Raw genomic sequence first — 25,600 nt, 5'->3', positions numbered from 1 at the left:
CAAAGTGTTTTCTTAGATTTTTTTTAACATAAATCAGACAATCATATTCAATTTTATTCTTATTTCTTTGTGGTTATTTATTGTTATTAAATTTTTTAAACGACTATTAACAATTATAACTTTTTTCTTTCTTTTTTAATAATTCAAAATTATATTTATTGATTCTTTTTTTGTTACCTTAATCACGTTGTACCTACCTAGTACAGGAAATACAGACAGGACAGACAAAACTAAAACAAAACGCAATGAAAGGTTGCTCAAAGCTTTTTAGTCACAGTTGAGAAGGACATAACTGGTCCAACAAATAATTGTGAGCAAATAAGAACATGCATGTGGTCTGGGCCACTGGTTCAACTGGTCTGGCTGCTGACCCACCACCACCCTGAATGACGAGCGAGGAACATGTTCAACTTCTCAAATTGATTTATTGAAAATAAGGTGCAGTTTGAACCTGAGGGAGTACACAATATCACAATTTGCCAACACACAAAAAAGCTAGTGAGAAATATTCCCTTTTACACTCAATTGAAAACCCAAAGTGCATCTTAAGGACATGAGGTGACACCACACACATACTGACTTTATAACTTCAGCCTTTTTAACAGACTCAGTGTTTTAATGCACAAACATGGAATAAAAAAGTCCAACGTGTAAAACAGCGTGTTGTGAACGCAGCATTGAGGAGTGTGAATAGATGGCACTCTGCTGCATTAAAAATTCCCTTCAAAATAAAAGCACAGGAATTCGGCCTCAAGGCCTGCGGGCCGATTCGGCCCGCAGGCCTTGAGTTTGACAGCAGTCTATAGATTCATTAAATTACATTTACAAACAAAAATGTACTGCTCTTGTTTGGAGAACGTGAGACAGCAGTTGCCAGTCCTCTGTAAGATGACGTGCTGTTATCATCACATATGAATCCACGGCCCTGGACGTCCACGCATCACACGTTAATGCAACTCCTCAACTTGAAGCTTAACTTCTGTGTGGAGCTTGGGCACGGCTGTTGTATTATTATATAGTGTCTTGAGCGTGTTATCAAAGCCTCGCATGTGTCATATCCATGTCGTTCTTCCCTTCCTTGTTAAAAAAAATCTAAAATACGGCCAAACGTTTGATTTAAATGCGGGCGGTGCATTTCTGATTTCTTTCTCCGTTGTCTCCATGTTTGTTTTCACCAACTTCCTACCGACCACGCTGACCCGGGACCTCTGCTGACCTCACCACAAAGCACAACAGCACCATCTAGTGGACGGAAAAGGCAATTGATTTTGGACCCTTTTTTTAATTATTTATTTAATAAAAGATCGATACTTGGCTTCCGTGTATTGATACAATGTTGCCACGCAAAATATCGCGATACTATGCTGAATCGATCCCCCCCCCCCTAATATGTAGTGTCCATCAAACCGGTTAATTCTTTAAGTCTTCATCGTTGTAAGTGAGATACTGGTGCTCTGTTTTCAGTATTTGAATGTTGTTGATTTGGTTGTGTACATTTCTGAAGATGACGTGTCTTTATTGAGCCGCCATGTCCTCACAGCTTCCTGCTTCCACCACGTCAGCATGGACCAGTTCACAGCGGCAGAGGATCCTGATGAAGACAGAGCAACAACAGCATATATACATTATTATATTTGTTTACATATTAGTGTTGTGTTTGTGTGACTGTCGTCTCTTTGTTCAATATTTACTGTCATGATGTGATTAATACATATGTCATGGACTAATGTCTACAAGTCTTATAAATATGTGAACCAAATGTGTAATTGAAGTAATTGCAATTAAAATGTTCATAAGTAGTGATTCTACAACATAAATGCAATTAGAAATGTCTTAAAAAGAACAAAGAATGTTTCCGCCCGGTTTCGAACCGGGGACCTTTCGCGTGTGAGGCGAACGTGATAACCACTACACTACGAAAACTGGGTCCAGAATCCATCACTAGTATCATATCATCACAGTATCATATGTCCCCACCAGAGAACTCATAGTATCATATTTCCCCAGTAGAGAACTCATAGTACCATATTACCCCACTAGAGAGTTTATAGTACCATACAGCTGTGCGACATAGGGGATCACCTCTTCAACTTGTGCTTGATCTATATATCTATAATTCAGTAATGTATTTTTTTTTTTACTGTTTATTTCTTGATGGTACTATGTCTCTTGTGAGAACTTTACCTGGTTGCTGCTGTAATCCTGCAAATTTCCCCACTGCAGGACTAATAAAGGAATATCTAATCTTATCTATACACACACACACACACCCTCTGTAGCCGACTGGCCCAGTAAATCCTGCGTGTGTGTGTGTGTGTGTGTGTGTGTGTGTGTGTGTGTGTGTGTGTGTGTGTGTGTGTGTGTCTCAGCCAATGGGATCAGACTTTGTCATCAGCAGCTGTCTGCAGGAAGAACACAGCCCAAATAGGGTGTTTCCTGTCGCTGCAGCGGACGTCCTGACGGCCAAATAAGGAGCTTCCTGCTGGCGAACCCTCTGCTGGCGGGTCGCCCGGGCTCTGTGAGTGTGTGTGTGTGTGTGTGTGTGTGTGTGTGTGTGTGTTAGAGTAATCCGAGCTGTGACGTAGAAACCAGACGGACAGGGACGGCAGGTCTGACAGGAGTGTGTGTGTCCAGAATGCAGCTTTAAACTCTGACTTTAACGTTTCATTTGAACCAAAAATAAACTTTTACATCCACAATATAAATACATAAATGTAACTATGTGTATATATAAGCATGATTTTTTTTTCAAAGATATTTGTTGCTTTGTGTCTGGTCTGATTCTTTATTAATTATTTTGAGACGTCTTTGACTCAAGGCCCTCTTACTGGCTCGCTGTGGAGCTTTCACCTGGGTCACATGGTCTTCATCACCTGGGTCACATGGTCTTCATCACCTGGGTCACATGGTCTTCATCAGAGAAACATGAAGCCGACCGTGTTTAAACATTTTATTCTCTTCATTTGAAGAGGAAACATGTTCAGTATAAAGTCTAGTAACCAAACATCCCAGAACCTACTCAGTAGGTACACGTTCATGTACACATGATGTACAATATACTACATGTACACAGTCATGTTTATGATACTACATCTACACATGGTGTACATTATACTACATGTACACATTATGTACACGTTCTCCTTAAATCAGCTCTTTTCCCGCTGAAGTTTGGTGCGGAGAGTTTTTAGGCCACAGCCCCGCGTCTGACCTCTGACCTCTAAAAGTTCAAACGCCTGTTTGCCGTTAGAGGCGGAGCTCCAGCCTGAGGTCAAAGGTCACGGCGGGGACGCCTCCTGTCCGTCAGCAGACGGCGGACAGAGGACTCCCCGACGGAGAGGAGCAGCAGGAGGAGGCGAAGAGGGAGGCGGTGGGGGAGGGGCAGCTGCGAGCGGGGGAGGAGTAGGAGGAGCCAGTGGAGTGGGCGGGGCAGGTGGGCGTGGCCGAGGGAGTGAGCGGGGCAAAGCCGCGCTCCCGCTGCTTCTGGTGGACCTTGGCGTGCCGCTTGCGCTCGTCGCTGCGAGCGAACCTGCGGCCGCACTCGCCGCAGGCGAAGGGCTTCTCGCCGGTGTGCGTGCGGATGTGCGTGGTCAGGTGGTCGCTGCGGCTGAAGCCGCGCATGCAGACGCGGCACTGGAACGGCCGCTGGCCCGTGTGCACGCGCACGTGCCGCGTCAGCTCGTCGGAGCGGGAGAAGCGCCGCTCGCAGCCGTCGGCGGGGCAGGCGTAGGGCCGCTCGCCGGGCGGCGTCCGACACTGGCGCGCGCCGGGGGCCTTCCGGGCCTTCTGCTGGTGGGCGGGGCCGTGGGCGGAGCCTCGGGGCTGGACCTGCCCCGAGGAGAAGGCCTTGATGGTGGAGAGCGGCGTGAGCGGCTTCTGGTCCCGGACCGGGCCGAGCTCGCCACCGTCCGCCGACAGCAGGTAGTCGGGGAGCATTTGCACCACCTGCAGGCCGCGCCTGGAGGCCGGGTAGGCGGGGGGCGGGCCTTGCTGCAGGGAGCCGGCGGCGGCGGACGTGTACGTCGGCGCCGCGGAGAAGACGGAGGCGCCGTCACCGGAGCTGATCTGGACGGAGCCGAAGCTCGGAGCCGACGACGAACAGGAGAGGGAGGGGCCGCAGGCGGCGGCGGGGACGCTGACCAACCCCGAGAACAGGCTGAGGAGAGGCTCCGCCCACAGGCCGCCGCCGCCGCCGGAGGCGGGCTCAAAGCTGAAGCGGCCGCTGTAGGCCAGAGGCGAGAAGCGGGGGGTGAGGGGGGGCGGGCTGTGCCGGTCCAGGTCCAGAGAGTCTGAGGGAGGGACACAAAAGAAGAAATGGTCACATGACCCACCGGAGACACGCTGCTGCGCTCTGATTGGCTGAAGATCTGACATAACATTTTAACTTCAGGTCTCAGAGAACTCATATTAGACATCTTATTTTATAATATAATACAGTTTAATATAATATAGTTTATTATAATATAATACAGTTTATTATAATATAGTTTATTACACTATAATACAGTTTATTATAACATAATGCAGTTTATTAGAGTACAATATAGTTTATTATAATATAATACAGTTTAATATAATATAGTTTATTATAATAGAATATAGTTTATTAGAGTATTATATAGTTTATTATTATATAATACAGTTTAATATAATATAGTTTATTATAATATAATACAGTTTAATATAATACAATATAATTTATTATAATATAATACAGTTTAATATAATATAGTTTATTATAATATAATATAGTTTATTTGAGTATAATACAGTTTATTAGAATATAATACAGTTTAATATAATATAGTTTATTATAAAATAATATAGTTTATTAGAATATAATACAGTTTATTATAATATAAGATAGCTTATTAGAATATAATACAGTTTATTGTAATATAAGATAGCTTATTAGAATATAATACAGTTTATTATAATGTAATACAGTTTAATATAATATAGTTGATTATAATACAATATCATTTAATATAAGGCCACAGTCCTGTCTTTATTTTCTCAGCACATTATTGTTATGAACGGCTTCATGTTATTGTATTAATTACCTGTTTAATAAATCCAACAAGGATCCATTCAAACAGCTTTAAACTCTCTCAAATCCGCAAAGTTCATGAATAATTCCCTTTTCTCTACTCATTAAAGTCACTTATTTGTCTCATAACCTCCTCCTCCTCCTGCTCCGCTGCTCACCTCCGTACTGCCCGGGCTCCAGCAGCTCCCGCAGCCCGGCTCCCTCCGCCGCGGACGCCGCCAGCAGCGAGCCTCCCGCCGCGGCGTTCTGCAGCAGCATCTGCAGCTCCTCCAGCTTGGAGTAGTACCCGTCCAGCGGGGAGGGCGGCGGCGGGAGGCCGGCCAGGGGGTCCGGGAGCGGCAGGAGTAGCTCCGCGGTGGTGGCTGCCATCCCGGAGGAGGAGAGGAGGAGGAGGAGGAGGAGGAGGAGAGGAGAGGAGAGGAGGAGAGGAGGAGAGGAGGAGGCGCGCTCCTGGAGCTCCGGAGCACCGGGCTGATCTCCCTGCTGAGCCGGCGGAGAGGCGCTCTGTCCGGGCTGCTGCTGGAGGAAGCCGCCGCGTGGAGGGTCGACAGCTGCGGTCCCGCGTGGATGCTTGAGCACCGGGAGAGTAAACAACAACAACAACAACAACGACCACGACCACGACGTGGTGCGTTCACGTGTTGCTCGGGCCAACTTGAACTTGAGTGTCACTTTCGTCGCGAGGATTCCCGGCTTTATAAAGACTCCTGCGTGACGTACGTTGCCAAATATGGCCGGGCGGAAGGCCCATATTTGGGCAGAGCGGGGCCCCGCTGCTCCTCTGCGGTCGCCGGGGCTGCGGGTTCTGGAGCGTGTAGGGTCCGGTAGAGTCCAGACTCCCGGTCCGGGTCGGGGGCTGCAGAACCTGCCGGACGGACCCGGACCGGAGCCGGTAAACGGGCCAGCAGCGAGCCGCCATGGCCGGAAGCCCCGGAGACACGTCACAGCTCGGATCAGGTTCCCGGGCTGCGCGTCTCATGGAGACCAGCCAGGCGCGTCATCACTTCCTCGAGCCTTATTTGGGTGCTTTCCTGTCGGACTGCTGCTCCTGCGGGGCGGGGCCTCTTTAAGAACACACTGCAGAGGTACAAGTACCACAGCCGGTTCTGTGGGGGGAGTACAAGTACCACAGTCCCAAAGTACTCTGTTAGAAGCTGAAGCTCTCAATTCAAAAAGTAAAAGTACACAAATGTAATCAGATTCATGCAGTTAACGTAGTAAAAGTACACAAGTATTATCAGTTTCATGGAGGTAAAGTAGTAAAAGTACACACGTATTATCAACTTCATGTAGTGAAAGTGGTAAAAGTACAGAAATGTACTCAGCTTTATGTAGTTAGAGTGGTACAGCTATAAATACATGAATTAATAAAGGAGTTAATTTCTTAAAGAATAATAAACCTGTATCTTTGAGACTACATCATGGAAAGTACGTCTATTCTACAATACATAAAATACATATCCAAAGAAACACGGATAGTTTTTAATAAACACACGAACGTTACGTCACGTGGTGTAAATATTAAAACGTTTACTGTCATCGTAGATTCCGCAGAGAGTAGAGCCCTCTAGACATGAGAGAGCACCGGGGGATTAGCTCAGATGGTAGAGCGCTCGCTTAGCATGCGAGAAGTAGCGGGATCGATGCCCGCATCCTCCAGACTTTTTTTTTTTTTTTGGAAGGTTTTTGACCCAACTGTTTGTTCCTCCTGGAACCACAAAACAACCTGTCGCTCTGTCACGTGATAGCGCACATTAGTTTACATCTGATTGGTTCAAGCCTCCTCACTCCTTCCTTAGCCTCCTCACTCCTTCCTTAGCCTTCTTCCTCAACTTCTTCTTACCTTCCTTCACCTCTTGTCTCCTTCCTTAGCCTCCTCTGTCTTTCCTTAGCATCCTCGCTCCTTCCTTAGCCTCCTATCTCCTTATTTAGCCTCCTCGTTCCATACTTAGCTTTTCTCTTTTTTTTTATCACGTGGCCTAAGAGGCAGCATCGGGGGATTAGCTCAGATGGTAGAGCGCTCGCTTAGCATGCGAGAAGTAGCGGGATCGATGCCCGCATCCTCCAGACCTTTTTGTTTGAGTGGAAAGTTTTGACCCAACTGTTTGTTCCTCCTGTCTCTCTGTCACGTGACAGCTCACATTAGCTCAAAGCTGATTGGAAGCCTCATTTGATTTGTTAAAGCCTCCTCACTCCCTTCTTAGCCTCCTCACTCCTTCCTTGGCCACCTCTTCTTCCTTAGCCTCCTCTCTCCTCCCTTAGCCTCCTCACTCCTTCCTTGGCCACTTCTCTCCTTCCTTAGCATCCTCTCTCCTCCCTTAGCCTCCTTCTTTAGCCTCCTCGCTCCTTCCTTAGCTTCCTCTCTCCTTCCTTAGCCTCCTCTCTCCTTCCTTAGCCTCCTCTCTCCTTCCTTAGCATCCTCGCTCCTTTCTTAGCATACTCGCTCCTTCCTTAGCATACTCGCTCCTTCCTTAGCCTCCTCTCTCCTTCCTTAGCCTTCTCACTCCTTCCTTAGCCTCCTCTCTCCTTCCTTAGCCTCCTTCCTTATTCTCTTCTCTCCTTCCTTAGCCTCCTCTATCCTTCCTTAGCCTTCTTCCTGGCCTTCCTCTTTCCTTCCTTCACCTCTTGTCTCCTTCCTTAGCCTACTATCTCCTTCGTTAGCCTCCTTGCTCCATATTTAGCCTCCTCTCTCCTTCCTTAGCCTCCTCGCTCCTTCCTTAGCCTCATCTCACTTCCATACTTAGCCTCTCTTTTTTTGCTCACGTGGCCTGACAGCCTGCATTGGGGGATTAGCTCAGATGGTAGAGCGCTCGCTTAGCATGCGAGAAGTAGCGGGATCGATGCCCGCATCCTCCAGATCATTTTTGTTTGAGTGAAAGGTTTTGACCCAACTGTTTGTTCAAGCCTCATTTGATTTGTTAAAGCCTCCTCACTCCTTCCTTAGCCTCCTGTCTCCTTCCTTAGCCTCCTCAGTCTTTCCTTTACCTCTTCACTCCTTCCTCGGCTTCCTCACTCCCTCCTTAGCCTTCTTCTTTAGCTTCCTCTTTCCTTCCTTAGCCTCCTGTCTCCTTCCTTAGCCTCCTCTCTCCTCCCTTAGCCTCCTTCCTTATCATCTTCTCTCCTTCCTTAGCCTCCTCTCGCCTTCCTTAGCCTTCTTCCTGACCTTCCTCTTTCCTTCCTTAGCTTCCTATTTCCTTCCTTAGCCTCCTCGCTCCTTCCTTAGCCTCCTCTCTCCTTTCTTAGCCTCCTCTCTCCTCCCTTAGCCTCCTTCCTTAGCCTCCTCATTCCTTCCTTAGCCTTCTTCCTTAGCTTCCTCTTTCCTTCTTTCACCTCCTGTCTCCTTCTTTCACCTCCTGTCTCCTTCTTTCACCTCCTCTCTCTTTCCTTATACTCCTCCTTCATACTTAGCCTCTCTTTTTTTATCATGTGGCCTGACAGGCGGCACCGGGGGATTAGCTCAGATGGTAGAGCGCTCGCTTAGCATGCGAGAAGTAGCGGGATCGATGCCCGCATCCTCCAGACTTTTTTTTTTTTTGAGTGGAAGGTTTTGACCCAACTGTTTGTTCCTCCTGTCTCTCTGTCACGTGACAGCTCACATTAGCTCACATCTGATTGGAAGCCTCATTTGATTTGTTAAAGCCTCCTCACTCCTTCCTTAGCCTCCTCTTTCCTTACTTAGCCTCCTGTTTCCTCCCTTAGCCTCCTCACTCTTTCCTTTACCTCTTCACTCCTTCTCACTCCTTCCTTAGCAGTCTTCCTTAGCTTCCTCTTTCCTTCCTTCACCTCTTGTCGCCTTCCTTAGCCTCCTCTCTCTTTCCTTATCATCCTCTCTCCTTCCTTAGCCTCCTCTCTCTTTCTTTAGCATCCTCACTCCTTCCTTAGCCTCCTATCTCCTTCCTTAGCCTCCTCACTCTTTCCTTTACCTCTTCACTCCTTCCTTGGCTTCCTCACTCCCTCCTTAGCCTTCTTCTTTAGCTTCCTCTCTTCTTCCTTAGCCTTCTCACTCCTTCCTTAGCATTCTTCCTTACCTTCCTCTTTCTTTCCTTCACCTCTTGTCGCCTTCCTTAGCCTCCTCTCTCTTTCCTTAGCATCCTCTCTCCTTCCTTAGCCTCCTATCTCCTTACTTAGCCTCCTCTCTCCTTCCTTAGACGCCTCGTTCCATACTTAACCTCTCTTTTTTTTATCATGTGGCCTAACAGCTATCACCGGGGGATTAGCTCAGATGGTAGAGCGCTCGCTTAGCATGCGAGAAGTAGCGGGATCGATGCCCGCATCCTCCAGACCCTTTTGTTCCTTAGTCTCCTTCCTTGGCCTCCTCTCTCCTTCCTTAGCCCTCTTGATTCTTCCTTAGCCACCTCTCTTCTTCCTTAGTCCTTAGCCTCCTCTCTCCCTCCTTAGTACCCAGCCTCCTCTCTCCTTCCTCACCTAGCTTCCTCTCTCCTTCCTTCGGCTCCTCACTTCTTCTGATGTATTTGAAGGAACGGCAAGAGACAAGGAGACACAAGGAGGAGACAGGACAGCTTCTGACTGAGAAACATGTTGAAGTTAAAAAAGTAACAAAACAAGTTGAAAAGTATTCATTAGAATGAGAGAATATTTATTAATAATATCAATAAACTGATCAGATATCTGTGTATGTGTCTATGAGAGTGTGTGTGAGAGAGAGTGTGTGTGTGTGTGTCACAGTCTAAAAACAGCTGGTGTTCTTGAGGCTGAATGCCGACACGACTCAGCTTTGTTCTATTTCTGCTGCAGGAGTCATGGTCTTAATAAAGGAGGTGAACACGAACACACACACACACACACACACACACACACACACACACACACACACACACACACACACACACACTGGAAGGTTCCAGTGTGTGTGTGTGTGTGTGCGTGTGTGTGTGTGTATATAAACAGCAGACTCCGGACTCCCTCTCCAGACCCAGCAGCATGTTGTGTCCCAGCAGGCTCCAGCCGTCCCCCTTCACGATGCGGCCTCTGCTGGACCCCGGCTGGCCGATCCGCAGCCTGTGGCCCGACACCCGGCCGCTGCTGCACCTGGTGGAGCGGGAGCTGCAGCGCCACCTGCTGGAGACGAGGCGGAGCCTGGAGCACATGGAGCAGCTGCACCAGAGGCTCTTCCAGGAGATGGACCAGACCTGGTCCCGGAGCGGGGTCTTCCAGACCGTGGCGGTGCGGCAGCTGGGGGGCGCCGGTTTCGCCCTCAGCCTGGACACCGAGGCCTTCTCCCCGGAGGTGCTGTCCGTCAAGCAGGTGGGGAGGAGGCTGAGGGTGAGCGGCCGGGCGGAGAGCAAGCAGGAGGACTCCTCCTCTTCCTCTTCCTCCTCCTACGGGGGTCAGGAGTTCAGGCAGGAGATCCAGCTACCGGACGGCGTCGACCCCGAGGCCGTCACCTGCTCGCTGGTGGCGGGGCGGCTGCAGATCCAGGCCCCCCAGGAGAGAGTGCTGCATGATGGGAAGGAGAGGCTGGTCCCCATCAGACTCACTTCGGACCCGGCCTCCTCCTCTTCCTCCTCCTCCTCCTCCTCGTCAGAGAGCAGCTCTGCTGAGAGAAACTGACCGAGTGAAGCCTCTCGTCTGTTCTCCGATCTTAGTTTCACTGTCGTGTGAAATGTGGACAGTGAACGTTTTGTTTTAATTAAACATGTTGATTATTTGACTCAACATTCACATTAATTGTCTTTTATTGTTTTGCTTCTCAACTATTTCAATAACTATTTTTATTCCGATCAATAAAACAATATAACAGGATGTATCTAACTGACGTATTTCTCCAGCTTCATAAAAATGCAACCTCATTTATCCTCATGTTAATTTTATTATTAATAAATTGACTAGTTTCACTGAAACGTTCTCATTAAATTGAGATATAATGTTTTTTTCTTCTTTCAGACTTTTGACCATCAAATTAATTTTACTCTCAAAATTGAATTTTTACTTTATTCACATTACTCTCTATGTTTTGATTATTCCCATGAGTTCGTGATTTACCGATGTTTAACTTCCCCTTACGTAATATTACGATCTTTCTCTGTGAAACTCGTGACTTCTTCACGTACGAATAAAGTTGGACCGAGCGACAATAAAACACAGGACACCAGTTTTCCCCTTTCTTTGTAAAATAATTCTCAATAAACTTAATTTATTCACAAACTGCTTTTCAAATTGCCTCATCGTCGTTCTTTTAATCACATACAATAAAAAACATTTCTAAAAGACGAGAGATGTCGAGTCTCTCCGCTAACTTTGTACACTACTCCATCCTCCGGCTTTTTTTATTTTTATTTTTTTCAAACACGATGCGTTCATCGCCGACACGTCGTCTCAGACATCCGATTAGAAATATGAAGAGAAAACATCATAAAATAAAGAACAGAGGGACTAAGAGTCAACAGCTACGGACACTCCTCTCCGGTAGGCTTCTTTTTTTGTCTTTTTCACGTTTGGATTTACAGAATAATAGAATATGTTCAGTTAAGGCTTCATGTCGGGCGTCAGGGAGAATCGGCAGAAACAAAGCAGCCAATCAGGAGCGAGTGTGGAGAGGGGCGCTCGTTTATGATGCGGTACGGGGACACTGAGCTATACATGTGTTACGGGGACAATGTGTGTGTATGTGTGTGTTACAGGGACAATGTGTGTGTTACGGGGACAATGTGTGTGTATGTGTGTGTTACAAGGACAATGTGTGTTTGTGTGTGTGTTACAGGGACAATGTGTGTGTTACAGGGACAATGTGTGTGTTACAGGGACAATGTGAGTGTATGTGTGTTACAAGGACAATGTGTGTTTATGTGTGTGTTACAAGGACAATGTGTGTTTATGTGTGTGTTACAGGGACAATGTGTGTGTTACAGGGACAATGTGTGTGTGTATGTGTGTGTTACAGGGACAATGTGTGTGTATGTGTGTGTTACAAGGACAATGTGTGTTTATGTGTGTGTTACAAGGACAATGTGTGTTTATGTGTGTGTTACAGGGACAATGTGTGTGTTACAGGGACAATGTGTGTGTTACAGGGACAATGTGTGTGTATGTGTGTTACAGGGACAATGTGTGTGTATGTGTGTTACAGGGACAATGTGAGTGTATGTGTGTTACAGGGACAATGTGTGTTTGTGTGTGTGTTACAGGGACAATGTGTGTGTTACAGGGACAATGTGAGTGTATGTGTGTGTTACAGGGACAATGTGTGTGTTACAGGGACAATGTGTGTGTATGTGTGTGTTACAGGGACAATGTGAGTGTATGTGTTTGTTACAGGGATAGTGTGTGTGTGTGTGTTACAGGGACAATGTGAGTGTATGTGTTTGTTCCAGGGATAGTGTGTGTGTGTGTGTGTGTTACAGGGACAATGTGAGTATGTGTTTGTTACAGGGATAGTGTGTGTGTGTGTGTGTGTGTGTGTGTGTGTGTTACAGGGACAATGTGAGTATGTGTTTGTTACAGGGATAGTGTGTGTGTGTGTGTTACAGGGACAATGTGAGTGTATGTGTGTGTTCCAGGGACAGTGTGTGTGTGTGTGTGTGTGTGTTACAGGGACAATGTGAGTGTATGTGTTTGTTACAGGGATAGTGTGTGTGTGTGTTACAGGGACAATGTGAGTGTATGTGTTTGTTACAGGGATAGTGTGTGTGTGTGTGTTACAGGGACAATGTGAGTGTATGTGTGTGTTACAGGGACAATGTGTGTGTGTGTTACAGGGACAATGTGAGTGTATGTGTTTGTTACAGGGATAGTGTGTGTGTGTGTTCCAGGGACAATGTGAGTGTATGTGTGTGTTACAGGGACAATGTGTGTGTGTGTTACAGGGACAATGTGAGTGTATGTGTTTGTTCCAGGGACAGTGTGTGTGTGTGTGTGTTACAGGGACAATGTGAGTGTATGTGTGTGTTACAGGGACAATGTGAGTGTATGTGTTTGTTTCAGGGACAATGTGTGTGTGTGTGTTACAGGGACAATGTGTGTGTGTGTGTGTGTGTGTGTGTGTGTGTGTGTGTGTGTGTGTGTGTGTGTGTGTGTGTGTGTGTGTGTGTGTGTGTGTGTTACAGAGACAAGGTGTGTGTTACAGGGACATGTCTGGTTGGTTGTTCCTTAACTTTCGAGTGAACAACACGTGAAGCTAACACGCTAGTTCATAGCTAATTTTGACCTCTTCTTAAAGGAACAGTCCATTGTTTCGGTAACGGCCCTGTCTTCTTCATGCGTATGCTAAGAACTGCACTGTTCCTTTAAGAGAGTTAACAGATATGTTTTGACCCCGATGGACGATGAGACGCTGCACCACAGAAGAAGAAGACGTCATTGTCAAAGTGAAACCAAGACGAGAGTTAAACAGCAAAGTTGCCACGTTGGTAAAAAGCCGACGTTCAGACGGCTTCACTCGTCAGAGAAAACTTTATTGAATCGTAACTGTGGTGCATTCAGGGACATTTGGACATCCAAGCTCACAGTGGTCTGAAGTGAAACGACCGAACGCACTTTACTTCTTCAGACGTGGTTTCCTGACAGAGTTCCTGTCGACCGGCTGATTGTCTCCTGGGTTTCAGTCGCCAACTTTCTTCTATTTATCTGCAGCGGAAAAATGAACTCTCAGATGTCCGAGTGTCCTTGAACGCATCACTAACGAGACCCTTTAGAGCGGATGCTTTCGGTTTCTTAGTAGCAATTTTTTGGGAAAACTACAAACCCGATTCCCATGAAACGCGGTGTGAGGCTGCAGCGAGAGCCCCGGAAGATCCCAGAATGCTTTGGGGCACATCCACAAATGATATTTCATCTTTTGTCGTCGAAGGTTTTCGACTCGTCGAGTGATTCTCAGGAGGAAACGTGTGAAACAAACTCCAACGTGCAGTTCTTCTTTTAGTGACTTTCAAGCAAAAAGTGGGAGAAAATATCATAAAATAAATAAATAAAACAAACATAAAACATCTTTCATTGACCTTCTGGTGGTTCTGTGACTCTTCAGATTTAACTAGTCTTCTGAGGACGAACTACACAGAACAAAAACTGTCCCGTTCACAACTTCACATCTTCTACTTTATTAAAATCCAGACTAATTTAGATTTATTAAAAACTTGTTTCTAGATTGACATCCTTAAGTAAACTGCTGCTCAGTCGAACAAAATGTCTTACAGGAGTTAAGATTTAACTTTTTCTCTGATTTCAAAATAAAAGCAGTTTGTTTCCTGTGAGGTGTAAAGTGAGAATAAAAGCAGCTAAAAACATGAGATATGAGTGATGAAGAGGAGTCTTCCTCACTGTAAACCTTCAAACCCCTCCTCTTCTTCCTCCTCCTTTTCTTCTTCTTCTGTGGTGCTTTAACATCTGGGAGCTCAGAAGACGTAAATAAATAAATAAATAAAATAAATAAATAAATGACACAATCTGGATTCAATCTGAAGTCACATGACCACCAGGAGTTGATGTCACACTCACACTCACACACACACACACACACACACACACACACACACACACACACACACACACCCCTGTGTGTGTGTGTGAACACTCAGGTGAACAACAGCATCAGTGGCTACCTGCCCTAAGTGAAGTCTGACAGGACGACGCCGCCAATCAGCAGCCAACCTGAACGCATCGCCACGACCAGTCACATGACCGTGTGTGTGTGTGTGTGTGTGTGTGTGTGTGTGTGTGTGTGTGTGCGTGTTACCACACTCTGAACTCTTTCCTGATACAAACAGAGAATGAACGGTGATCGGATGTCAAACATCATGATGAATTATTGTTCTTATTATTATTGACAAACACAACAATATTAATCCGTGTGATTGATTTAAACTAAATTATTGATATTAGACTATTATTAAAGGGTCACTTCACCTGATAGAAACACACCTGACACGTTGCTGCTGAATACTAGACATTAAAGAAACCTTGAATTATTATTATTATAGTAAAAAATAAGCACTAATTGCATTGATACGAGTATCGATAAGGGTTCTAGTATTGATCGATACCGTCCCTAGATATGAATACTAAAACATCAAATCCTCAAAATCAGGTGCCAACGTTCTGACCCGTGAAATAACCGGTGTACAAATACTCTTCTGTGATATTAGTACACGGTGGGGTTCAGAGACGATGACGTCGTCACATTCTGAGGTTGGTAACTGGAGCGATGACGTCATACTTTATGATGTCATCGCTCGAAAAGAAGATTATCAACGTGCTTCTGGATGTTTATCGATCGTTAGTTATTAAACTAAACTTACGAGGACTTTGAGGCTCCGCCTACTATCACCTGTGTGTTTGAGGCTCCGCCTACTGTCACCTGTGTGTTTGAGGCTCCGCCTACTGTCACCTGTGTGTTTGAGGCTCCACCTACTGTCACCTGTGTGTTTGAGGCTCCGCCTACTGTCACCTGTGTGTTTGAGGCTCCGCCTACTGTCACCTGTGTGTTTGAGGCTCCGCCTACTGTCACCTGTGTGTTTGAGGCTCCGCCTACTGTCACATGTGTGTTTGAGGCTCCGCCTACTGTCACCTGTGTGTTTGAGGCTCCACCTACTGTCACATGTGTGTTTGAGGCTCCGCCTACTGTCACCTGTGTGTTTGTGGCTCCGCCTACTGTCACCTGTGTGTTTGAGGCTCCGCCTCCTGTCACCTGTGTGTTTGAGGCTCCGCCTCCTGTCACCTGTGTGTTTGAGACTCCGCCTACTTCTACCTGTGTGGTTGTGGCTCCGCCTACTGTCACTTGTGTGTTTTAGGCTCCGCCTACTGTCACTTGTGTGTTTTAGGCTCCGCCTACTTCTATCTGTGTTGGAGGCTCCGCCTACTTCTATCTGTGTGTTGGAGGCTCCGCCTGCTTCTACCTGTGTGTTTGAGGCTCCGCCTACTTCTATCTGTGTTGGAGGCTCCGCCTACTTCCACCTGTGTGTTTGAGGCTCCGCCTGCTTCTACCTGTGTGTTTGTTCTCAGGTGAACTGACCCTTTGCTTCCTGTGAGGTAGTGTCTGGTGTCACGGTGCAGGACTGAGGTTTCGTGGCGATGGGCGTGTCAGGTTGGCGCGGCGGCCTCGTCGGACCGAAGCGTGGAACAGAGACCCAGCAGCGGTTGGGAGACACCTGGTCTCAGGTACCTGGTCTCAGGTACCTGCGTGACTGAAGGTCACTTCCTCTTCTTCACCGCCGGCAGTCACATCATCACTGTCGTCGTCAGCTTTCAGCTCACCCGATGAGAGAAGGTGTTGTTCCTGAGAGCCTTGCTCATTGGTGGCAAGGAGGCGAGAGGAGACGATGGCGGGGCGGGGCTTGGAGAGGTGGGCGGAGCTTCAGATCGGTCCAAAACCAAAAAAACTACGGAAACAGAGAACAGCCTTCCATTTACAAACGCCTCAGTTCTCTTCTATCAAGTTCAAGTCCAGTTCTGTACAGTCCCTCTCGAACACCGCCTGCTGCGCCGCCTCGCGCTCCCCCGCCTCCTCTTCCTCCTCGCCTTCGTCCTCGTCCTCCTCGTCGTCCTCCTCGCGGCACTCCTCGTCGCTCTCGCTCAGCGGCCCGATGCTCGTCCGGCCCAGACACTCGGCCGGCGAGCACGAGCCGCGGAAGTCGCTCATGAAGGAGTCCGAACCCATGAAGACGTCACCGCCGCAGGCCAGCCTGCCACCGCGCTCCAGACACTGGGGGTCGATGCTGCGGGTCTGAGGAGGAGGAAGAGGAGGAGGAAGAGGAGGAGGAGGGGCATGTAGAAGAGGAAGAACATATTTACGTTGTGCTTATAAACACAGTCCCAATTAAAAGATTATTTCTTCATGTTTTTATGTTGAAATAAACTCAAATATTATAAACTAGAACTAGAAAATGTCTCAATAAATGTTGCTTCATAGACAGAGGTCACTGGCTACCATGGTGATTGGGCCACCAGGGTGAAGGGCAGACAAGATCTTAAGACTCATATGTCTCCCTATGTATCTACAATAAGTATGTGTGTATGTGTCTCTCAATGCCTGTATATTAGAATGTGTGTGTGAGACTGGACTGTGGATTTAACGAAAACAACCTGTCAAACTGTTGTATTTGACAGAAAACCGTGACTCCCATCCCAAGAATAACGGAATCAGGAGAAGCACAAGACATTTGTGAACGTTTCCGTCTACTTAAATGTTTGTGGGGGTTTAGAAATGAGTAACGGCAGGTTAGAAATTGCTCCGGTTTGCTTCATGGGAGACAATTGAGGTCAGATTTAACATGGGGCTTAATGGAGGAGAGGTGGACTTCCTCTCACAATCAGGCAGATTCAAACAAATGTGAGAGTCTGTGGATTCAATCAACTCAAGTTTACGACAAAAGACAATATTTCCTACGTTTATACGTATAAATTATGCTTGAAAAGTGAAAAATTGTGGAGTAAATGACAAAATACAAATATTTTTTGCGCAAGATCCTGAAGCTCCTACACACTCTAGCGATGACATCACCACTCTAACCTGCACCATACACACCCATTGTAAACTTGAACAATAATTACATGAAAACTGTGCTAGCTATCAAACAATAGCAAATTGGGCAAATAAACTCCAGACATTTGTTAACATTTTAAACTTTAATCATGTCTCTACGTTAAAGTATGGCGTGTCACTATGGGCACAAAGATGAGTGAATGTTTTCAGTTTTTCGCGTTTTTCAGGGAAACGGCCGGTTGAATCTCTTAGAAAAGTCATTCGTCACGATTCCCAATCAGGCCACACGTTTTGATGTATTTTGATGCATTTTTCCGGCGATTACCTGGGTCATCTTGGTGAAGTCGAGGACGGGCCGCGCACACGGCCGGTCGGGGTCTCGCCGTCTCTTCAGGCCCGGTTTGAGCAGCAGCAGGTCGCAGGGCTGCGAGTGGCAGCGCGGCAGCTGTGGCGGCAGACTGCGCCTCAGGGAGGACGGCGTGCTGCAGGCCGAGGAGGGCGAGGCGGGCACCGGGCCCCCCGCCGCCGCCGCTGCAGCTGCCGCGGCCGCCGCTGCCGCCGCCACTACGGCCGAGCAGCTCGGCGGACGCGCCGCCATCTGGCTCGGGACGGGATGCGGAGGCAGGAACGTGGAGGCCGAGTCTCTGATGAGCACGGGGGAGAGCGAGAAACGCCTCTGAGGAGGGGGAGGCGGGTGCAGGGGCGAGGGCGAGGAGGAGCAGGAGGAGGGGGAGGGGAAGAAGCAGCAGCAGGCTCCGCCCCCCGCCGCCGCCTCGCTGGGGTCCCAGGGAAAGCTCCAGGGCAGCGGGGAGTCCGGGGACAGCGCCAGGCTGAAGAAGGTGGGGCTGGACGAGGAGTGCAGCGACGAGTTGAGGGAGGAGCTGGGGGCGCGGAGAGGACAGGCTCCTCCCCCGGCCACGCCCACTCCTATACCGCCCCCCGCCACCCCTCCCCCGGCTCCCCCGTGGCACTGCTGGCGGCTGACGGGAGTCCAGACCCGCGAGGCGCTGGGCCTCCAGGTGTAGCGGCAGCGCGACAGGTCCTCGGGCACCGACAGCGAGCGGCAGTGCCGTTTGGGGGGCGGGGGAGGGGGGGGGCCCGGGGCCAGGGGGGGCCGCCGGCGCCCCGGGGAGCGACAGCTCAGACGCCGATGTGCTGGGCGCCAGGGGCCGGTGCTGCTGCGGCTGAGACGGGGCGCCGTCCAGGGGGTCGCCCCCCTCCTGCAGGTGAGCATCTGGGGGCACCAGGGGCACGGGGCCGGGGGGGAAACTAGAGCTCAGTAACCCCCCCTGCAGGCCGGACTTGGAGGGAGGGCAGAGCTGCCAGTAGCTGCTCTCTGAGAGGACACAAGGGATTATTGACATGTAGGCAGGGTTCATACACATCTTGACCAATGGATTTCATGACTTTTCCATGACCAAACATTTAGTGAAACTTTCCCAGGTTTTCCATGACCGTAAGAACCCTGTATAAAAGGACCCCTATTATTACATCTTCACTTTTGAGTTGCATCATGGGAAATGTAGGATCCAGTGCTCAGAGTCTGAAACACTTTCCTGGATCGTTGTGTTTTTATTCTTAAATTGGAGCAAATCACAAAACCCTGAACCACTCACCAGGCATCAAGCCATCTGGGGGCCAGCACTCGGCGAGGGGCTTCGGGTCCAGCAGGGACTGAAAGACCAAAAGATGAGTTAGACAGAATCATAATTGTATTTTGACAAAACTCCAGACAGCCGTGGTTGTTGAATAAAAACAAAATAATCCGTTTATCATTTCTAAAAATGTAAAGATGATCAGATGACTTTCGTGAAACATTTATCTTTATTGTGTTCATGGTGGAAGACGGGAAGTGAACCTGGAGAACAGTCAAGGCTCTAGAGCTTCTTCACGCCACTCTAGAGATTCTTTACGGGGCTCTGGAGCTTCTTTGCGGCGCGCTACATCTTCTTTTTGGCGCTCTAGAGATTCTTTACGGCGACCTATAGCTTCTTTGTGGTGTCTAGAGCTTCTTCGCAGTGCTCTACATATTCTTTACAGCGCTCTTGAGCTTCTTTACGGGGCTCTGGAGCTTCTTTTTTTATTTTTTATATATACTTTATTAGAGAATGTGCGCAATATAGTGACAGGGATCAGCGAACAAGTATATTTTTTTTGGTGTGTGTTGTTCTGTTTGCAGTAGTACTGCATAAAGTGACAGGAAGGTAGAGCAAACAGACAACGTGAAGGCTCTGGAGTTTCTATACGGCGCTCTAGATCTTCTTTGTGGCGCTCTAGAGCTTCTTTAGGTCGCTTTAGTGATTCATTACGGCGCTCTAGAGCTTCCTCACGGCGCTTTAGTGATTCATTACGGCGCTCTAGATCTTCCTCACGGCGCTTTAGTGATTCATTACGGCGCTCTAGATCTTTCTCACGGCGCTCTAGAGCTTCTTTAGGGTGCTTTAGTGATTCATTACGGCGCTCTAGATCTTTCTCACGGCGCTCTAGAGCTTCTTTAGGGTGCTTTAGTGATTCATTACGGCGCTCTAGAGCTTCCTCACGGCGCTTTAGTGATTCATTACGCCGCTCTAGAGCTTCCTCACGGCGCTTTAGTGATTCATTACGGCGCTCTAGAGCTTCTTTAGGGTGCTTTAGTGATTCATTACGGCGCTCTAGAGCTTCTTTAGGGTGCTTTAGTGATTCATTACGGCGCTCTAGATCTTCCTCACGGTGCTTTAGTGATTCATTACGGCGCTCTAGATCTTCCTCACGGCGCTTTAGTGATTCATTACGGCGCTCTAGATCTTCCTCACGGCGCTTTAGTGATTCATTACGGCGCTCTAGATCTTCCTCACGGCGCTCTAGAGCTTCTTTAGGGTGCTTTAGTGATTCATTACGGCGCTCTAGAGCTTCTTTACGGTGCGATAGAGCTTCTTCACAGAGCTTTAGAGCTTCTTTACAGCGCCCTAGTGATTCATTACACCGCTGTAGAGCTTTTTCGCACCGCTTTAGAGTTTCTTTCCGGCGCTCCAGTGCTTCAAACAACGGAGTGATTTGGCCCTGAGGAGTGACAGCAGGGCTCAGGTGAGTTCCTGACAGACTCACCTGATAGACGTCCCCTGGCGGAGCAGGGTCACCTTCCAGAGTCTGCTTCCTCAGGCTCTCCAATAGCAGCCTGACCACAGCATGGTGGCAGGGGGCGGGGCCAAGGGGGGAGACAGAGGGAGAGGGGAGGAGGAAGAAGAGGAGGAAGAGGAGGGAGGGGAGAGCCACAACCGGTTGGGCGTCTGGCCGTTTGGTCCGTCGCAGGAGGAGGGGGGGCCTGAGGGCTGAGACTCCTCCTCCTCACCTCAGGTCCAGGTAGCCCCGCCCACTCTCACAAAGACATCGTTAATCAGCTGTTGCCCGCACACCTGGAGAGGAAGGAGAGACACGAGTCATCATTTGAACCACGAACAGGCGGCTTAATGTGATCAGAACCCTAACTCATGATTAATGTGATCAGAACCCTAACTCATGATTAATGTGATCAGAACCTTAACTCATGATTAAAGTGATCAGAACCCTAACTCATGATTAATGTGATCAGAACCTTAACTCATGATTAATGTGATCAGAACCCTAACTCATGATTAATGTGATCAGAACCCTAACTCATGATTAATGTGATCAGAACCCTAACTCATGATTAATGTGATCAGAACCCTAACTCATGATTAATGTGATCAGAACCCTAACTCATGATTAATGTGATCAACAATGATGTAACAGAGAGGAGAAATGTGCTGAAACAAGAGGTTTAATCTCCTAGGGGCCCCGTCACCCCCTCACCATGTCTCCTAGGAGTCCTTAACCCCTCATAGTGTCTCCTAGGGGGCCATAACTCCCTCACCATATCTCCTAGGAGTCCATAACCCCTGATAGTGTCTCCTAGGGGCCCTAACATCCCTCACCGTGTCTCCTAGGGGCCCATTACCCCCACATAGTGTCTCCTAGGGGCCCATTACCCCCTTTAAGTGTCTCCTAGGGGCCATAACTCCCTCACCATGTCTCCTAGGGGCCCATAACCCCTTATAGTGTCTCCTAGGGGCCCATAAACCCTTTTAGTGTATCCTAGGGGCCATTACCCCATATAGTGTCTCCTAGGGGCCCATAAACCCTCATAGTGTCTCCGAGGGGCCCATAACCCCTCATAGTGTCTCCGAGGGGCCCATAAACCCTCATAGTGTCTCCGAGGGGCCCATAACCCCTCATAGTGTCTCCGAGGGGCCCATAAACCCTCATAGTGTCTCCGAGGGGCCCATAACCCCTCATAGTGTCTCCGAGGGGCCCATAACCCCTCATAGTGTCTCCTAGGGGCCCATAAACCCTCATAGTGTCTCCTAGGGGCTCATAACCCCCTGAGATCATTACACTTCATTAAAGAACAACTATAAACATAATAACTGTTATTTAGTTATCATTTGAATTGGGTTTTTATGAAGAAAAAATATTACTATAATAAAATAAAAGTACAACATTTTGTTCAAAAACGGTCAAAAATAAATATTGTGGCTCCTTGTGGAGCAATTGCTATAATCAATCAAAGAGATCTGTATCTGTTAATATGGATCAACGATCAATAATTAGCATCAACGTGATCAGAAAGCTATATTTGATCCTTCTGAGCCCAGACTTTTATGATCAGCTATTGCCATCATCAATACTTTGTGTTTATGTATCGATACAAATTATATATATATATATATATATATATATATATATATATATATATATATATATATATATATATATATATATATAAAATTATAACATATGTTATAATTTTATAATAATAAATATGAATATGTATTTGGCAGCCTTTCTCCAGTGACAATGAGGTCAGAGGCCGCAAACAGGAGACCTTAGCATTACTGGTGATACTGGTGCTAATGATGAAACTGGTACAGGTGCTAGTGGTGCTAGTGATTATACTGGTACTGGTGCTAGTGATGATACTGGTACTGGTGCTAATGATGATACTGGTGCTAGTGATGATACTGGTGCTACTGGTACTAGTGGTGCTACTGGTGGTACTGGTGCTAGTAATGATACTGGTACTAGTGATGATACTGGTACTAGTGATTATACTGGTGCTACTGATACTAGTGATGATACTGGTGCTAGTGATGATCCTGGTGCTACTGGTACTAGTGGTGCTACTGGTGCTAGTGATTATACTGGTACTAGTGATTATACTGGTGCTACTGATACTAGTGATGATACTGGTGCTAGTGATTATACTGGTACTAGTGATTATACTGGTGCTACTGATACTAGTGATGATACTGGTGCTAGTGATGATACTGGTGCTAGTGATGCTACTGGTGCTAGTGATGCTACTGGTGCTAGTGATGCTACTGGTACTAGTGATGATACTGGTACTAGTGATGATACTGGTGATAGAGATGCTACTGGTGCTAGAGATGATATTGGTGCTAGTGATGATACTGGTGCTACTGGTACTAGTGATGATACTGGTGATAGTGATGATACTGGTGCTAGTGATGCTACTGGTGCAAGTGATGTTACTAGTGCAAGTGATGATACTGGTGCTAGTGATGATACTGGTGCTAGTGGTGATACTGGTGCTAGTTATTATACTGGTGCTAGTGATGATACTGGTATTAGAGATGATACTGGTGCTAGTGATTATACTGGTACTAGAGATGATACTGGTGCTAGTAATTATACTGGTGATAGTGCTAGTGATGCTACTGGTGCTAGTGATGCTACTGGTGCTAGTGATGATACTGGTGCTAGTGATTATACTGGTGTAAGTGATGATACTGGTGCTAGAGATGATACTGGTGCTAGAGATGATACTGGTGCTAGTGATGCTACTGGTGCTAGTGATGCTACTGGTGCTAGTGATGCTACTGGTACTAGAGATGATACTGGTGCTAGTGATTATACTGGTACTAGAGATGATACTGGTGCTAGTAATTATACTGGTGATAGTGCTAGTGATGCTACTGGTGCTAGTGATGCTACTGGTACTAGAGATGATACTGGTGCAAGTGATGATACTGGTGCTAGTGATTATACTGGTGTAAGTGATGATACTGGTGCTAGAGATGATACTGGTGCTAGTGATGCTATTGGTGCTAGTGATGATACTGGTGCTAGAGATGATACTGGTGCTAGTGATGATACTGGTGTTAGTGATGCTACTGGTGCTAGTGATGCTACTGGTACTAGTGATGATACTGGTGATAGTGATGATACTGGTACTAGTGATGATACTGGTGATAGAGATGCTACTGGTGCTAGAGATGATACTGGCGCTAGTGATGATATTGGTGCTAGTGATGATACTGGTGCTACTGGTACTAGTGATGATACTGGTGATAGTGATGATACTGGTGCTACTGGTGCTAGTGATGCTACTGGTGATAGTAATGCTACTGGTGCAAGTGATGATACTGGTGCTAGTGGTGATACTGGTGCTAGTGATGCTACTAGTGCAAGTGATGCTACTAGTGCAAGTGATGATACTGGTGCTAGTTATTATACTGGTGATAGTGATGCTACTGGTGCTAGTGATGCTACTGGTGATAGTGATGATACTGATACTAGTGGTGCTACTGGTGCTAGTGATGCTACTGGTGCTAGTGATGCTACTGGTGGTAGTGATGCTACTGGTGCTAGTGATGATACTGGTACTAGTGATGATACTGGTACTAGTGATGATACTGGTGCTAGTGATGATACTCGTGCTAGTGATTATACTGATACTAGTGATGATACTGGTGCTAGTGCTAGTGATGATACTGGTGCTACTGGTACTAGTGATGATACTGGTGCTACTGGTGCTAGTGATGATACTGATACTAGTGATGCTACTGGTGCTAGTGATGCTACTGGTACTAGAGATACTGTGCAAGTGATGCTACTAGTGCAAGTGATGATACTGGTGCTAGTTATTATACTGGTGATAGTGATGCTACTGGTGCTAGTGATGCTACTGGTGATAGTGATGATACTGATACTAGTGGTGCTACTGGTGCTAGTGATGCTACTGGTGCTAGTGATGCTACTGGTGATAGTGATGCTACTGGTGATAGTGATGATACTGGTGCTAGTGGTAAAACTGATACTAGTGATGATACTGGTGCTAGTGGTGATACTGATACTAGTGATGATACTGGTGCTAGTGATGATACTGGTGCTAGTGGTGATACTGGTACTAGAGATGATACTGGTGCTAGTGATGATACTGGTACTAGTGATTATACTGGTATTAGTGATGATACTGGTGCTACTCGTGCTAGTGATGATACTGGTACTAGTGATTATACTGGTGCTAGTGATGCTACTGCTGATAGTGATGCTACTGGTAGTAGAGATGCTACTGGTACTAGAGATAATACTGGTACTAGAGATGATACTGGTACTAGAGATGATATTGGTGCTAGTGATGATACTGGTGCTAGTGATGATACTGGTGCTAGAGATGATACTGGTGCTAGTGATGATACTGGTACTAGTGATGACACTGGTACTAGTGGTGATAGTGATGATACTGGTACTAGTGATGATACTCGTGCTAGTGATGATACTGGTGCTAGTGATTATACTGGTGCTAGTGATGATACTGGTGCTAGTGATGGTACTGGTGCTAGTGATGATACTGGTACTAGTGGTGCTACTGGTGCTAGTGATGATACTGGTGCTAGTGATGATACTGGTGCTAGTGATGATACTGGTGCTAGTGATGATACTGGTGCTAGTGATGATACTGGTACTAGTGATTATACTGGTGCTAGTGATGATACTGGTGCTAGTGATGATATTGGTGCTAGTGATGATACTGGTGCTAGTGATGATACTGGTACTAGTGGTGCTACTGGTGCTAGTGATGATACACGTGCTAGTGATGATAATCGTGTTAGTGATGATACTGGTGCTAGTGATTATACTGGTGCTAGTGATGATACTGGTGCTAGTGATGATACTGGTAATAGTGGTGCTAGTGATGATACTGGTACTAGTGATTATACTGGTGCTAGTGATGATACTGGTACTAGTGATACTGGTACTAGTGATGATACTGGTGCTAGTGACTATATTGGTGCTAGTAATGATACTGGTGCTAG

At 47.1% G+C, this 25,600-nt stretch overlaps 3 protein-coding genes across 3 annotated transcripts; 1 reads left to right on the top strand and 2 right to left on the bottom strand.

Annotated features, from left to right (window-relative positions):
- Positions 1-2,936: 2,936 nt before the first annotated feature.
- LOC306754159 (early growth response protein 1-like) lies at positions 2,937-5,695 on the bottom strand. Its single transcript, XM_079238076.1, has 2 exons — positions 5,209-5,695; positions 2,937-4,289 (listed from the first exon to the last, which is right to left on the bottom strand). The coding sequence occupies exons 1-2, from the start codon at positions 5,417-5,419 to the stop codon at positions 3,304-3,306; spliced, it is 1,197 nt and encodes a 398-aa protein (XP_079094202.1). The 5' UTR covers positions 5,420-5,695; the 3' UTR covers positions 2,937-3,303.
- Positions 5,696-9,991: 4,296 nt separating this feature from the next.
- On the top strand, positions 9,992-10,817 carry LOC306750661 (heat shock protein beta-11-like; the record flags this gene model as incomplete). Its single annotated transcript, XM_079234127.1, has 1 exon — positions 9,992-10,817. The coding sequence occupies one exon, from the start codon at positions 9,992-9,994 to the stop codon at positions 10,619-10,621; it is 630 nt and encodes a 209-aa protein (XP_079090253.1). The 3' UTR covers positions 10,622-10,817.
- A 5,601-nt stretch (positions 10,818-16,418) lies between these two features.
- On the bottom strand, positions 16,419-20,850 carry fam53c (family with sequence similarity 53 member C; the record flags this gene model as incomplete). Its single annotated transcript, XM_079237201.1, is given in 6 exon segments — positions 16,419-16,724; positions 17,809-18,580; positions 18,582-18,819; positions 19,100-19,157; positions 20,568-20,637; positions 20,843-20,850. Coding segments are annotated over 6 exon segments (1,452 nt in total).
- Positions 20,851-25,600: the final 4,750 nt, after the last annotated feature.

The sequence above is a fragment of the Taurulus bubalis genome (genome assembly GCF_910589615.1).
Source record: "Taurulus bubalis genome assembly, chromosome: 2".
NCBI lineage: Eukaryota > Metazoa > Chordata > Actinopteri > Perciformes > Cottidae > Taurulus > Taurulus bubalis.
This window is presented reverse-complemented; position numbering and strand designations above follow the sequence as displayed.